Here is a 15,000-nt window from a genome sequence, read left to right on the forward strand (position 1 = left end):
GGGAGGAAAGGAAGGAGGGAGGGAGGAAAGGAAGGAGGGAGGGAGGAAAGGAAGGAGGGAGGGAGGAAAGGAAGGAGGGAGGGAGGAAAGGAAGGAGGGAGGGAGGAAAGGAAGGAGGGAGGGAGGAAAGGAAGGAGGGAGGGAGGAAAGGAAGGAGGGAGGGAGGAAAGGAAGGAGGGAGGGAGGAAAGGAAGGAGGGAGGGAGGAAAGGAAGGAGGGAGGGAGGAAAGGAAGGAGGGAGGGAGGAAAGGAAGGAGGGAGGGAGGAAAGGAAGGAGGGAGGGAGGAAAGGAAGGAGGGAGGGAGGAAAGGAAGGAGGGAGGGAGGAAAGGAAGGAGGGAGGGAGGAAAGGAAGGAGGGAGGGAGGAAAGGAAGGAGGGAGGGAGGAAAGGAAGGAGGGAGGGAGGAAAGGAAGGAGGGAGGGAGGAAAGGAAGGAGGGAGGGAGGAAAGGAAGGAGGGAGGGAGGAAAGGAAGGAGGGAGGGAGGAAAGGAAGGAGGGAGGGAGGAAAGGAAGGAGGGAGGGAGGAAAGGAAGGAGGGAGGGAGGAAAGGAAGGAGGGAGGGAGGAAAGGAAGGAGGGAGGGAGGAAAGGAAGGAGGGAGGGAGGAAAGGAAGGAGGGAGGGAGGAAAGGAAGGAGGGAGGGAGGAAAGGAAGGAGGGAGGGAGGAAAGGAAGGAGGGAGGGAGGAAAGGAAGGAGGGAGGGAGGAAAGGAAGGAGGGAGGGAGGAAAGGAAGGAGGGAGGGAGGAAAGGAAGGAGGGAGGGAGGAAAGGAAGGAGGGAGGGAGGAAAGGAAGGAGGGAGGGAGGAAAGGAAGGAGGGAGGGAGGAAAGGAAGGAGGGAGGGAGGAAAGGAAGGAGGGAGGGAGGAAAGGAAGGAGGGAGGGAGGAAAGGAAGGAGGGAGGGAGGAAAGGAAGGAGGGAGGGAGGAAAGGAAGGAGGGAGGGAGGAAAGGAAGGAGGGAGGGAGGAAAGGAAGGAGGGAGGGAGGAAAGGAAGGAGGGAGGGAGGAAAGGAAGGAGGGAGGGAGGAAAGGAAGGAGGGAGGGAGGAAAGGAAGGAGGGAGGGAGGAAAGGAAGGAGGGAGGGAGGAAAGGAAGGAGGGAGGGAGGAAAGGAAGGAGGGAGGGAGGAAAGGAAGGAGGGAGGGAGGAAAGGAAGGAGGGAGGGAGGAAAGGAAGGAGGGAGGGAGGAAAGGAAGGAGGGAGGGAGGAAAGGAAGGAGGGAAGGAGGGAGGAGGAAAGGAAGGAGGGAGGGAGGAAAGGAAGGAGGGAGGGAGGAAAGGAAGGAGGGAGGGAGGAAAGGAAGGAGGGAGGGAGGAAAGGAAGGAGGGAGGGAGGAAAGGAAGGAGGGAGGGAGGAAAGGAAGGAGGGAGGGAGGAAAGGAAGGAGGGAGGGAGGAAAGGAAGGAGGGAGGGAGGAAAGGAAAGATAAATGCGATCATTAGTCTCGACAGTATTTCGCTGCTAACGGAATTAGACCTAGGAAAGGGACGCCTTTAATAAAGCGTTTTAACTATTTATTTTTACCATTTTTCTTAATTTTGTTATTCTTTTCAGATTTGGATTTATATGTGCATTACGCCTGGGCTGATGGTTATAAGTGAATCATTAGGAAAAGTTTTTTTTAGTGTTACCATTTCGTGGAAGAACTATATTTGTATCGATATCTATTTATTTAGTTGTTGTTACTAATATTTTTCTTATTATTATCAGTATCATAATTCTTATTGTTATTATTTATATTGTTATCATCGACGTCCTCATCATTATGCTGTTGATGAAACAAAATCTTCATCACGGCTTCATAAAAAAAAAAAAAAACTGTGTGCTTCATCCCACTACCCCGCTCCCCACATACATCCTCATCAAAACTCCATCACACTACATACAATTCCACCCCAACATCACAACTCCATTCAGGCTTCACCACAAAATCCACCACAACTTCACCATAGCTTCACCACAACTCCATCACAGCTTCAACAACTCCGCTACAGCCCCCCAAATTCCCCCACAACCCCCCACGCCTCTCACAGCCCCCAACTGATCTGACCCACAAGGTCACCTCATCTAAGCCCGTCGCTTGTTTGTATGCTAATTACTTACACCGACTCGCTAAAGCCTAAGGCACCTCTTGGTTCTTTGCTCGTAAAGTGTTCGTATCTGAAAACTGGCGAGAAGTTACCGTAGAGTTTGTTCGCTCTTCATTGTGGAGAGAAGGTGACAGTGTTATGGCCGTGTCTGTGGGACGGGTGGGGGGGAGGGGGGAGGGTGAGGGGGGGAGAAGGGGAGGGGGAAAGTAAGAGAAAACGGAGGGAGAATGATACTGATTATAATGATAATAATAATGATAAGAAGAAAATTAAGAATGTGAATAAGAATAAGAATATGAATGACGATATTAATAGCAACAACACTACTACTAATGATAATAGTAGTAATGATAATAATAATAATGATAATAATAATAATAGTGATAATAGTAATGATAATAATAATAACAAAAAATTATAATAATATTAAGAAGAACAACAACAACAACAACGACAATAATAGTAATAACAGCGAAATATGATTCCATATATATTTAGTTCCCAATATCCCACCTAATCTTAAAACCAGCCATTCAGGTTATAGCAGAGAGTGTGGGAAGAGAACGAGAGGAAAATAGAGTTCGTTGTGTCGGTTGCTTTGAGTGTGTGTTTGTAGGAGGGAGATGGAGAAGATTAGCGTTGGTGTGTGGAGAGAGAGAAATGAAGAGAGGGAGGGAGGAAAGGAAGGAGGGAGGGAGGAAAGGAAGGAGGGAGGGAGGAAAGGAAGGAGGGAAGGAGGGAAGGTGGAAGGGGGGAGGAAGAGAGAGAGAAAGAGAGAGAGAGAAAGGGGGGGAGAGGGAGGGAGTGGGGGAAGGAGAAAGGGAGGGAAAGTGGTAGGGAGGAAGAAGGGAGGAAGGAGGGAGGGAGGGAGGGAAAGAGTGAAAGAGAGAGGGGGCTGGGACGTGGGGAAGGAGAAAGACAGACAGAGAGATAGATAGAGAGAGAGAGAGAGAGAGAGAGAGAGAGAGAGAGAGAAGACGGGCATTTATATTGCTTTCATTGACATACAGACAGACAAACAGTGGAAAAGGCTGTGCGCGTGTTATTCATATTTGTAACTATGTATATATATCATAATGTTACAAAGGCCAATATTGGTCTTGAACGTATGTCATGAGTATGCTTGTGAATGTTACGTACATGACTTTTATGTGTTTAAACGTACAACAATTTCCCAAGACTCTTAGCTAATGGGGAACGATCCACAAAAAGGCTAAAGCGGACTAAGTGCTTTCCGTAATCCCTAAGCCAAACGTACTAAAAACCTCACCTTCATACATGACCGACCTACTCGCACCCGACCAACCCTCTCGTACCCGACCAACCCTCTCGTACCCGACCAACCCTCTCGTACCCGACCAACCCTCTCGTACCCGACCAAACCTCTCGTACCCGACCAACCCTCTCGTACCCGACCAACCCTCTCGTACCCGACCAAACCTCTCGTACCCGACCAACGCTCATGTTCCCGACCAACCCTCTCGTACCCGACCAACCCTCTCGTACCCGACCAACCCTCTCGTACCCGACCAACCCTCTCGTACCCGACCAACCCTCTCGTACCCGACCAAACCTCTCGTACCCGACCAACGCTCATGTTCCCGACCAACCCTCTCGTACCCGACCAACCCTCTCGTACCCGACCAACCCTCTCGTACCCGACCAACCCTCTCGTACCCGACCAAACCTCTCGTACCCGACCAACTCTCTCGTACCCGACCAACCCTCTCGTACCCGACCAACCCTCTCGTACCCGACCATACCTCTCGTACCCGACCAACCCTCTCGTACCCGACCAACCCTCTCGCACCTGACCAACCCTCTCGTACCCGACCAACCCTCTCGTACCCGACCAACCCTCTCGTACCCGACCAACCCTCATGTTCCCGACCAACCCTCTCGTACCCGACCAACCCTCTCGTACCCGACCAACCCTCTCGTACCCGACCAACCTTCTCGTTCCCGACCAACCCTCTCGTACCCGACCAACCCTCTCATACCCGACCACCCTCTCGTACCCGACCAACCCTCTCGTACGCGACCAACCCTCTCGTACCCGACCAACCCTCTCGTACCCGACCAACCTTCTCGTACCCGACCAACCCTCTCGTTTCCGACCAACCCTCTCGTACCCGACCAACCCTCTCGTACCCGACCAACCTTCTCGTACTCGACCAACCCTCTTGTTCCCGACCAACCCTCTCGTACCCGACCAACCCTCTCGTTTCCGACCAACCCTCTTGTTCCCGACCAACCCTCTCGTACCCAACCAACCCTCTCGTACCCGACCAACCCTCTTGTTCCCGACCAACCCTCTCGTACCCGACCAACCTTCTCGTACCCGACCAACCCTCTCGTACCCGACCAACCCTCTCGTACCCGACCAACCCTCTCGTACCCGACCAACCCTCTCGTACCCAACCAACCCTCTCGTTCCCGACCAACCCTCTCGCACCCGACCAACCCTCTCGTACTCGACCAACCCTTTCGTTCCCGACCAACCCTCTCGCACCCGACCAACCTTCTTGTACCCGACCAACCTTCTCGTACCCGACCAACCCTCTCGTACCCGACCAACCCTCTCGTACCCGACCAACCCTCTCGTACCCGACCAACCCTCTCGTACCCGACCAACCCTCTCGTACCCGACCAACCCTCTCGTACCCGACCAACCCTCTCGTACCCGACCAAACCTCTCGTACCCACCAAACCCTCGTACCCCCACCAACCCTCTCGCACCCGACCAACCCCCCTTCGTACCCGACCCAACCCCTTTACCGACCAACCCTCCCCGTCCCCCACCAACCCCCATGTCCCGACCAACCCTCTGTACCCGACCAACCTCTCGTACCGACCCCAAACCCCCTCGTACCCGACCAAACCTTTCGTTCCGACCAACCCCCTCGTACCCGACCAACCCTCTCTACCCGACCCCCCCCCGTACCCCACCAACCCTCTCGTCCGACCAAAACCCCCCTCGTACCGCCAACCCCTCGTCCCGACCAAACCCCTCGTACCCACCAACCCCTCGTTTCCGACCACCCTCCGACCCCCACCAACCCTTCGTACCCACCCAACCCCTTTTGTACCCCCAACCCTCTTGTTTCCACCAACCCCTCGTACCCGACCAACCCCTCGTTTCCCACCAACCCCCCTTTTTCGGACCAACCTCTGTACCCAACCAACCCCTCGTACCCGACCAACCCCCTTTTTTCCCGACCAACCCCCGTACCCCACCAACCTTTTTCTACCCCCAAACCCCTTTTTACCCGACCAACCCTCTTTTTTTAACCGACCAACCCCTCGTCCCACCAACCCTCCGTACCCAAAAACCCAACCCCCGTTCCCCACCAACCCTTTGACCGCAAAAACCCCTCGTACTCGACCAACCCTTTCGTTCCCGACCCAACCCCCCTCGCACCCACCAAACCCTTTTTGACCCGACCAACCTTCCGTACCCGACCAACCCCCCCGTACCCGACCAACCCTCTCGTACCCAAACCCTTCGCACCCGCAACCCCCCCCCAACCCCCCTTCCCCCCAAAACCCTCGTCCCCCCCCCCCCAACCAACCCCTCTCCCCAAAACCCCCCCCACCACCCCTCTCGACCCAAACCAACCCTCTCCCCCCACCCCCAACCAAACCCCCTTGACCCGACCAAACCCCTGTCCCGACCACCCCTCTCCCCCACCCCCGACCCAAAACCCCCTCGTACCCCCCCAACCCTCCCTGCCAACCCGACCCAACCCAAACCCCCCGCACCCCACCAACCCCTTCGTACCCCACCCAAACCCCCCTTCGTAACCCCCCCAACCCTCTCGTACCCCCCAAAAAATTTTCCCCAAAAAAATCTAAACCCATCGTAAAAAAATTTTCCCACAACCCCCAACCCTTTTTTTTTCGACCCAAACCCAAACCCCCCCTCGTACCCACCACCCCCCTTAAACCAAACCCCCTCGTAAAAAACCCCCCACCCACCAATCTCTCCCCCTAACCCCGAAAAAAACCCTTTTCGAAAACCCACCAACCCTCTCGTACCCAACCCCCAAAACCCTCTTCCCCCCCCGGGACCCACCAACCCCCCCCGTACCCGACCAACCCTCTAACCCCCCTTTTACCCAACCAAGACCCCCCCCTTTTGAACCCAAACCAACCCTTTGTTTTTGACCCCCAATTTCCCCCAAAACCCCCCCCAAAATCTTTCCCCACCCCCTTTCCAACGCTCCAAATCCACTCCAAGGGACTTTTCCCATTTCAAACGTCCGTCTTTTAAAATTACAAAAGGCTTAGGAGTCTTAGCGGAGGACTTCGAACAGGAGGGAGGAGGGGGGGAGGGAGGGAGGAAAAAGGGGGGGGGAGGGTGGGAGGGAGAAAGGGAAAGGGGAGGGAAGGAGGGAAGGGAAGGGGGGGGGAGGGAGGGAGGGAGGGAGGGGGGGGGGGGGAAAAAAGGGGGGAGGGGGGGAAAGGGGGGAGGGAGGGGGGGGGGGGAGGGGAAGGGGGAGGGGGGGAAGGGGGGAGGGAGGGGGGGGGGAAAGGAAAGGGAAGGAAGGGGGGGAGGGGGGGAAAAGGGAAGGGGGGGGAAAGGAGGGAAGAAGGGAGGGAGGGAGGGGGGGAAGGAGAGCGGGGGGAGGGAATGGGGGAAGGAGAGAGAGAGAGAGAAAGAGGGGGGGAAAGGGAAAGGGGAAAAGAGGGAGGGGGGGAAAGGGGGGGGAAAAAGGGGGGGGAAAGGGCCCCGGGGGGGAGGGGGGGAGGAGGGAGGGAGGGAGGGGGGAAAGGAGGGAGGGGGGGAGGGAGGGAGAAAAGGGAAGGGGATAGGGGGAGAAAAGGGGATGGAGGGAGGGGGGGGAGGAGGGAGGGAGGGAGGGGAAGGGGAGGGGGGACGGGAGGAGGGGGGGAGGGGGGGGAGGGGAAAAAAGGGAGGGGGAAAAGGGAGGGGGGAAAGGAAGGGAGGGGGGGGAGGGAGAGAGGGAAGGGGATGGGGGAGAGAAGGATGGGGGGAGGAGGGGAGGAGGGAGGGAGGGAGGGAGGGGAAGAGGGAGGGAGGGACGGGAGGGGGGAAGGGAGGGGGGGGGGGGGAAGAAAAAAGGGAAGGGGGGGGAAAGAGGGGGGAAAGGGGAAGGGGGAGGGGGGGAGAGGGAGGGGGAAAGGGGGGATAGGGGGAGAAAAGGATGGAGGGAGGGAGGGAGGGGGAGGGAGGAGAGGTGGGAGGGAGGGAGGGGAAGAGGGAGGGAGGGACGGGAGGAGGGAGGGAGGGACGGGAGGAGGGAGGGAGGGAGTGAGGGAGGGAGGGAAGGAGGCTCGGGAACTCCTTCGGTTCCTTCGGGGAGAGAGTTACGATGAAGATGAGGGAATTGTTTCGGCGATTGAGGTCTTTGTAGAATGGGAATCCCCTTTTCTTGTTCTTTCTTTTTTCGGTTAATTTCTTTTTCTTTTCTTTGTTGTTGTTTTTTTCTTTCCTCTTTTTTTTTTTTTTTTTTTTCCTTTTATCCTTTTCTACATTTTTCTTCTTCCCTTTTCTTTTATTTCTTCTTTTTTTTTTCTTCCTTTTTCCCTTTTAAAATTTTTTCATTTTCCCTTTTTCTTTTACTTTTCCTTTTTTTTGTTTTTTTATTTTTTTTAAGAAAAGATTCTGTAGTAAGTACCTCGTATGTTATGTCATATTAATAAATTATGTAATTTATACAATCTAAAAAACAATAAACCCCTACCGGTTTTTTTTTTTTTTTTAAATTTAAATTTAAATTCCTTTATAAGAAAAAAATTTCCCATCATTTGTTTTTTCCCGCAAAAATATATTTATTTATTTTCATTTGTTTTTTTATATTATAATATTTATTAATATTAAATTTTTAAATAAGAATTTGGAAAAAAAAAGTTTTCGATTTTAGAGAGACAGGGGTTTGGGTCCTTTTCTTGTTTTAATTTTTTTCCTTTATGCTTTTTTCTTTCTTTCTTTCTCTCTTAAGACTTTTTGATTGGATCGAAAAATGCATTTAAAAAAAATTTTTACCCTGCAAATGACAAAAAAAAGGAATATATAAAGAAAATTATGGGTTTTGACTGGAAAAGGTGGATAGGTATATTTTTTGGATGATGGAAGTTTTAAATTGTTTTATGGGAAAGTTAAAATATATACAAACACACAAAGAACACGGGGGGGGGGGGAAAAAAAAAAAGAGGGAGGCGCTTGGGGGGGAAAAGACAAAAAAAAAGAGAGAAAGAGAAAGAGAGAGAGGAGGGGGGAGAGAGGAGAGGGGAGAGGAATGGGGGGGAGGGGCGGGGGAGATTGAGAGAATTTTTCCCCCTGAGAGAGAAGGGGCAAAGACCAGGGGGAGAGAAAAAAGAAAGAAGGAAAAAAGGGGGGAAAAAAAAGAAAGGGGGGGAGAGGGGTTTTTGGGTTATGAAAAGGGAGGAGAGAGTGGGGGAATAAAAGGGGAGGATTGTTGAAAAAAACAAAAACGGTTAAACAATGAGAAGGGTCAGAGAGAGATCCCTAAATTAAATTTTTCGGTTACCCAAATGGCTAAGTCTCCCCCCTTGAATGTATTTTATTTTTTTACCTTTATGTATATAAAACCACACACACACCACACACACCCCCACACACTCACACAAAAAAACACCACCCAAAATATATAAATTAAAATATATAATATAAAATATATATATATAATTTTTTATATATATAATATTTATTTATATGTATTTATATACATTTATTTTTTAAAATTATATTTTACATATAAAATGAAAAATGTACGTATAGAAAAAAAACACACATACAACACACACAAACAAAACAAAAACACAAACACATACACATACACGCACAAAAATATTTTTTAAAAAAATATATATATATAGTTTATTTATTTTTATATATATATATATATATTTTTTTTTTGTGTGTTTTTGTATGTAAAGTATTTATATTTAAAATATATTTGAATAATACACTTTTAAAATTTTTATTTCATTTTGTGTTTTTTTATTTTATTTTATATATATATTTTTTATTTTATTTTTTATTTTTTTAAAATAATATTATAAATACACTTTAAATTTCATTTGTATTTTTAGTATTTATTTTTATATATTTGGGGAGTTGTGCGTTTCGTGTGTGTGTGGTTTTGTGTGTGTGTGTGTTTTGTGTGTGTGTGGTTTTTTGTGTGTGTGTGTGTTTGGTTTGTGATTTTGTGCAATATATTTGTGTGGTTTTGTGTGTGTGCTTTTGTGTGTGTGTGTTTTTTTTTCTGTACAAAACCCTTTTTTTTTTAAATTTTTTTTTAAGGGTTTTCATTAAATGTTGGATTTTTGGGCCTCTCTCAATTAAATACCAAGGGGGTTTTTTGGGCGGCCCCCACCCTTTGTGTTCCCTTTTCCAAATAAACCCGGGGTTTTCGGCGCGGCAAACCCAAAACGGCCACGGCGGCGACTTTCCCTCCGATCCCTGCGTTTGCTTTCAAGTCAAATGTGTCGTTTTTCTGGGCTCGAGCCGAGGGGGGTTTTAGGGGAATGGAATTTTTGGGGCCACAAGGGTCGGAAAAAGCCTTTGGCCCGGGTTAAATGCATATATATAAAAATTTATTTACATTTTTGTGAAAGTGTGTGTGTGTGTTTTTTTGTTTTTGTTGTGTGGGGCGGGGTTTTTTGTGGGGTGCGTGTGTGGGTGTGTGGTTTTGTGTGGGTTGTTGTGTGTGTTTTGTTTGTGTGGTGTGTTATATTAAAAATATATATATATATATATTTATATATTATATTAAAAATATATGTATATATATACAATATTTTGTAAAATTTAATATTTAAAATAATTATATTTTTTATCAATATATATAATACTATCATTTTAATATTATTTATTTTTAATATATATTTTATTTTTTAGGGGTTATCTATTTATATTTTAATATATATTATATATATTTTATTATATTTTATAGTTTATACATATTTATATGTGTTATATAATATTATTTATTATATATTTTATATAATATTTTATACTTTTTGTTAAAATATGTGTTTTTTTTTATAATTTTAAATATTTTATATATAAATTTTTTATTTTATATTTTTATTACGTGCATTTGTTTAAAACCCACATGTAATGTGTTAGAAATTTTTTTTAAATGTTTTGCCCGGGCCCAAACCCATTTTCATCGGCATAACTAACATTTACTCTGCACTCCAGAGAAAAAGCGTTTTTTTCACCCGGCGAGAAAGCGGAGCAACTGGAGTAATATTTTCTTCCTTGTTTTTACCTTCTTCTCACCCCTTTTTTGGGTTTTTAAAAAAAAAAGCCTTATGTATTATAATTACATACACAACACCATTTTGTTTCATTGTATATTTTTATCTTGGTTTTCGTTTTCAAATTCACTGTTTTTGGATTTTGAAAAAGGGGATTTAGTCCCCTTTCCAAATTAAACGAAACCCTACTATTTATCTCTCTCCCCTCTTCTCTCTATCTCTCCCCTCTCTCCCTTTATCTTCTTTTTCCTTTTTATCTTTATCTATTTTTTATCTACCCTTTCTTTTTTTCTCTTTTCCTTAATCAATCTATATAGCGGAAGTGAAACAGAAAAAGAAATAACATCGCAAAGTGAATAAACCCAAACCGATTTTTTAAAAGAAGAAAAAATTTTAGAAAATGATTGAAAACCCGGGAAAAAGAGCGGCTTCTCCCAAAAAAAATGGAGAAACAAGGAAGATTGATATTATAAAACCCGAACAGACCCCTCAACAAATGACAGAACCGGAAATTTTTAAAAAAACGGGTGTGTGTGTGTTGTGTGTGTTGTGTTGTGTGTGTTTTGGGGGGTGTGTGTTTGGGTGTGTGTTGTGGTTTTTTGTGTGCATCCAGGTGAGTGGTGTGTGTGTGGGGAGTGGTTTTGTTTCTGAAATTTTTCCCTGTTTTTATTTTGTAAACGTTTACTTTTAAAAATAATACTTTGATGATTTGTGTTATATGCTCTGTGTTATATAATGATTAATTGCAAAGCAATGAGTTGTCTGCAATAAGAAAATATACCTGTATATTACCGGGGCGATTTCAAAGGGCGACCTCAAAAGGGCCTTAAGTAAAATTAAAATAGTTTTCGAATCGACAAAGGGGTTAAATAAGTGAAAAATTTTGATTATAAATTTAAATAAAATTAAAAAAGTGGATAGGTTATCATTGACCATAAACAAACAAATATAACATTTCATTCCAGCTCAACTAAATGTAAATAATATGTTTGTATAGAAGTCTACGTTCATCAGCAGGATTGGAAAATAACAAAAACACACTAGCTATTTTAGGTCGAAGTCAAATGACACGAAACTGGCTGCTGGCACAGATCTCGACGTGGTCAATGTGTTTTTTGCAAGACTGATATTGCAAAATTGCATGAAACTGAAAACTTAAATCCCGGAGAGAGAGAGGGTGGGGAAAGAGAGAGAGAGAGAGAGAGAGAGAGAGAGAGAGAGAGAGAGAGAGAGAGAGAGAGAGAGAGAGAGATTGAGAGAGAGAGGCAGACAGGCAAACAGACAAAGGGAGGATGTACTTCGAGACCTATTAGGTGTGCATGATATTTTGTCATCTAATCATTCTGGTCCTATTTTTTCTTATAGTAGAAAATGTATGGAAAGATGTTTTACTGCATGTGTGTGTGTGTTACTGCATGTGTTGTACCTCTTATGTGTGTACTTGTGTTTATATGCGTATGTGTGTGTGTGTGTGTGTGTGAGTGTGTGTGTGTGTGTGTGTGTGTGTGTGCGTGTGTGTGTGTGTGTGTGTGCGTGTGTGTGTGTGTGTGTGTGTGTGTGTGTGTGTGTGTATGTGTGCGTGTGTGTGCGCGTGTGTGTGTGTGTGTGTGTGTGTGTGTGTGTGTGTGACCCTACCCCTCTCTGTATATGTGTATCCGCTGACCCTGGGTATATACGAACCACAGTCATGTCTTCTCCACCCGTTAGCCGAATAAGTTTCCTAAAAGAACTTTGCAAAGCACAAGATATTGCTTGGGTATCCAATTCGGCGCCCGAACTCTGTGCTTATATGAGAAGTTGGGTACTTATTCTGATAGTTTTATAGCAATAATATTCCCCGGGTATAAATTTTGGTCATTTTAGTTTGAAGGAAGAAGATGGGTCGGAAACATAAATGCTATTGTTAATTGTAATCTGAATGGCATGTCTGTACGATGTTTTGCTAGTATCGTTGTGGTCATTTGCATAACATAAATGAAACAGGTATGACTCGTTTTATCGGGAAGAGAGGGGGTGAGGTAGATAGAGAGGTAGACATAGATGGATGGATAGAGAGAGAGTGAGAGAGAGGGGGGAGGGAAAGATGAGAGAGAGAGAGAGAGAGAGAGACGGATAGACAAAGACTGAGACATACAGACGGATAGACAGAGACTGAGACAGGCATACAGAGAGAAAAATGAGAGACAGAGAGGGAGAGAGACCGACGGACAAACTGAAAGACAGAGAAAGAGAAAAAGAGAGGGAACGAGGGAGAATATAAACGTGGTTTTAGTTATTTTACGTCATGTTTTATGGGTGAACAACGCTTAGATATAGCTGGAGGGTAAATGCCTTATTACTTTACTGCTGAGACTAGCGATAACAGTAACATAAACAGGTCATGTTTATTACCATTGTTAACATTATACCGATGGTTGATGCCGGAATAAAGTCATAAAGATAACCCAACATTGTTTGTGTATTTTCGACGGCACGGTCGTAGAAAGTTTTAGCAAAAAAATATATGTATAGATGTTTTGAGTGAATAATGAATCATTTTCTAAAGCATGAACTCACGGTTGCATTTTGTATTTAGTGATATAATAAAATCACTATAGTAAGACAGCCAGAAATACCAAAGAATGTTTAATGAAGTTAAGGATAGAGGGGAAAAACTAAAGAAAATTATCTGGGATTATGCCAGCAAATAGATAAAAAGAAGAAACAGCAAAGAAAAGATTATGATAATGAATAAGAAAAGGAAATAGATTCAAGAAATTTGAACTGATTGTGAGAGAGAAAGAGAGAAAGAGAGAGAGAGCGAGAGAGGGAGGGAGGGAGGGAGAGAGAGAGAGAGAGAGAGAGAGAGAGAGAGAGAGAGAGAGAGAGAGAGAGAGAGAGGGAGGGAGGGAGGGAGGGAAGGAGAGAGGTAGGGAGAGAGAGAGAGAGTTCTCTTTTCTCCATCCTCCATCTTCCCTTATCCAGCCTCCTTCTCTCACCTTTCATCCTCCATCCTCTATCCTCGATTCGCCATCCTTCTTCCTCCATCCTTCATCACCGATTCTTCATCTCCCATTATCTAAGCTCCATTTGCCATCCTCTATCCTCTGAAATCCAACCTTCACCCTCTACTCATCCTGTATCCTCCACCTCCACCTCCACCCCCACCTCCAACCTCAGTCCTTCACCCTACGCCCTCTATTCTCCACCTTCACCCTCCACCTTCACCCTCCACCTTCACCCTCCACCTCCACCCTCCACCTCTACCCTCCACTCTCCACCCTATATTCTCCACCTCTACCCTCCGCCTCCGTCCTCCACCTTCCGCCCTCTATTCTCCACCTTCACCCCCACCTCTACCCTCCACCCTCCGCCCTATATTCTCCACCTACGCCCTCCACCTTCACTCTCCACCTCCACCCTCCACCTCTACCCTCCACCCTCCGCCCTCTATTCTCCACCTCACCCTCCACCTTCACCCTCCATCGCCTTCCTATCCTCTCCATCCTTCCACTAGTCCTTCATCTAACTAACCATCTCCTCGACGCACAATTTGGTGAAGGGGGGGGGGGGGGAGTGCGTGTGTGGGGGGGGGAGTTCCCTCAGCTGATAATCCTCATGGGAGAAGAGGGGGGGGGATGGGGGGGATAGATCCTCAGCTGATAATCCTCGCCATCATCCTGGCTAAGCTAGTTTAGGATAAAAGGTTTCTCATGTTCACTTGAGAGACGCGTGGTGGTGTTTTAATAAAAGGTCAATGTCGGTCATTTGCTCTCTTTATTCCGCCAAAGTTGACGAGAGAAGGTTAAGTGATGGGGTAGGGGGGAAGGGGAGGGGAGGGGGAGGGAAGGTACGGCTGGGGAAAGGAGGGATGAGAGCGGAGGGAAGGGTTGGTGATCCTTTTTTTCAATGAATGTGAAAGATATGTAAGTTTTTCGTGTGTGTGTGTGTGTGTGTGTGTGTGTGTGTGTGTGTGTCTTCCTCCTCCCCCCCCCCCTCTCTCTCTCTCTCTTTCCCTCTCTATCTATCTCTCTATCTATCTTATGTAGCGATGTATCTATTTGTTTTCCTGATCCTGATCTATTCTCTTCTTCCTCATCCCTATCTCTTTCTCTCTCTCACTGTACATTTAACAACAAATAGGTAATAACACCATGACATTCCTGACACCGGAGTTGATTAAAAACCTACCTTTTTGATACATCTTCTTCACATGCATAATAATCATCTTATCATTCACCAAGGGAAAAAAGGACGTCTTATAAAACTTACTTTGACAGTCGTTATGAGTTACACATCGGGTTTACATACACCCACGACAGAGTACACCTTGAATTTTTGCTCCTTAACAGCTGGACAGAGTAAAACTTCTACTCATTTGAAAGACAGATGTGGAGAGAGAATGATGTGACTCAGTGAATCTTATTTCAGGGAAAGATAAATGAGAGGAGGAGGAGGAAAACAAAGCGATGGAGAGAGAAGGGGTGGGAGAGTGATAAGGAGAGAGAGAGGGAGGAGAAAGAGAGAGGAGAGGAGAGGGAGAGAGAGAGAGAGGGGGAGGGAGGAGAAAGAGAGAGGAGAGGAGAGAGAGAGAGAGAGAGAGAGAGAGAGAGAGAGAGAGAGAGAGAGAGAGAAAGAGAGAGGAGAGAGAGAGAGTTAAAGACAGATAGACAGACAGATA

The 15,000-nt window shown here is 46.6% G+C and overlaps 1 protein-coding gene across 1 annotated transcript in view; it reads left to right on the forward strand.

Moving 5' to 3' along the window:
• The first annotated feature begins 3,549 nt into the window (after nucleotides 1–3,549).
• LOC125031343 (sporozoite surface protein 2-like) overlaps nucleotides 3,550–15,000 on the forward strand; it is a 20,605-nt gene continuing 9,154 nt past the window's right edge. Inside the window, exon 1 of the mRNA XM_047622050.1 lies at nucleotides 3,550–5,152. Within this exon, the coding sequence (XP_047478006.1) occupies nucleotides 3,550–5,152 (1,603 nt within the window). The remainder of the gene's footprint in view (nucleotides 5,153–15,000) is intronic.

This window comes from Penaeus chinensis, chromosome 12 (assembly GCF_019202785.1).
Source record: "Penaeus chinensis breed Huanghai No. 1 chromosome 12, ASM1920278v2, whole genome shotgun sequence".
Classification (NCBI taxonomy): domain Eukaryota; kingdom Metazoa; phylum Arthropoda; class Malacostraca; order Decapoda; family Penaeidae; genus Penaeus; species Penaeus chinensis.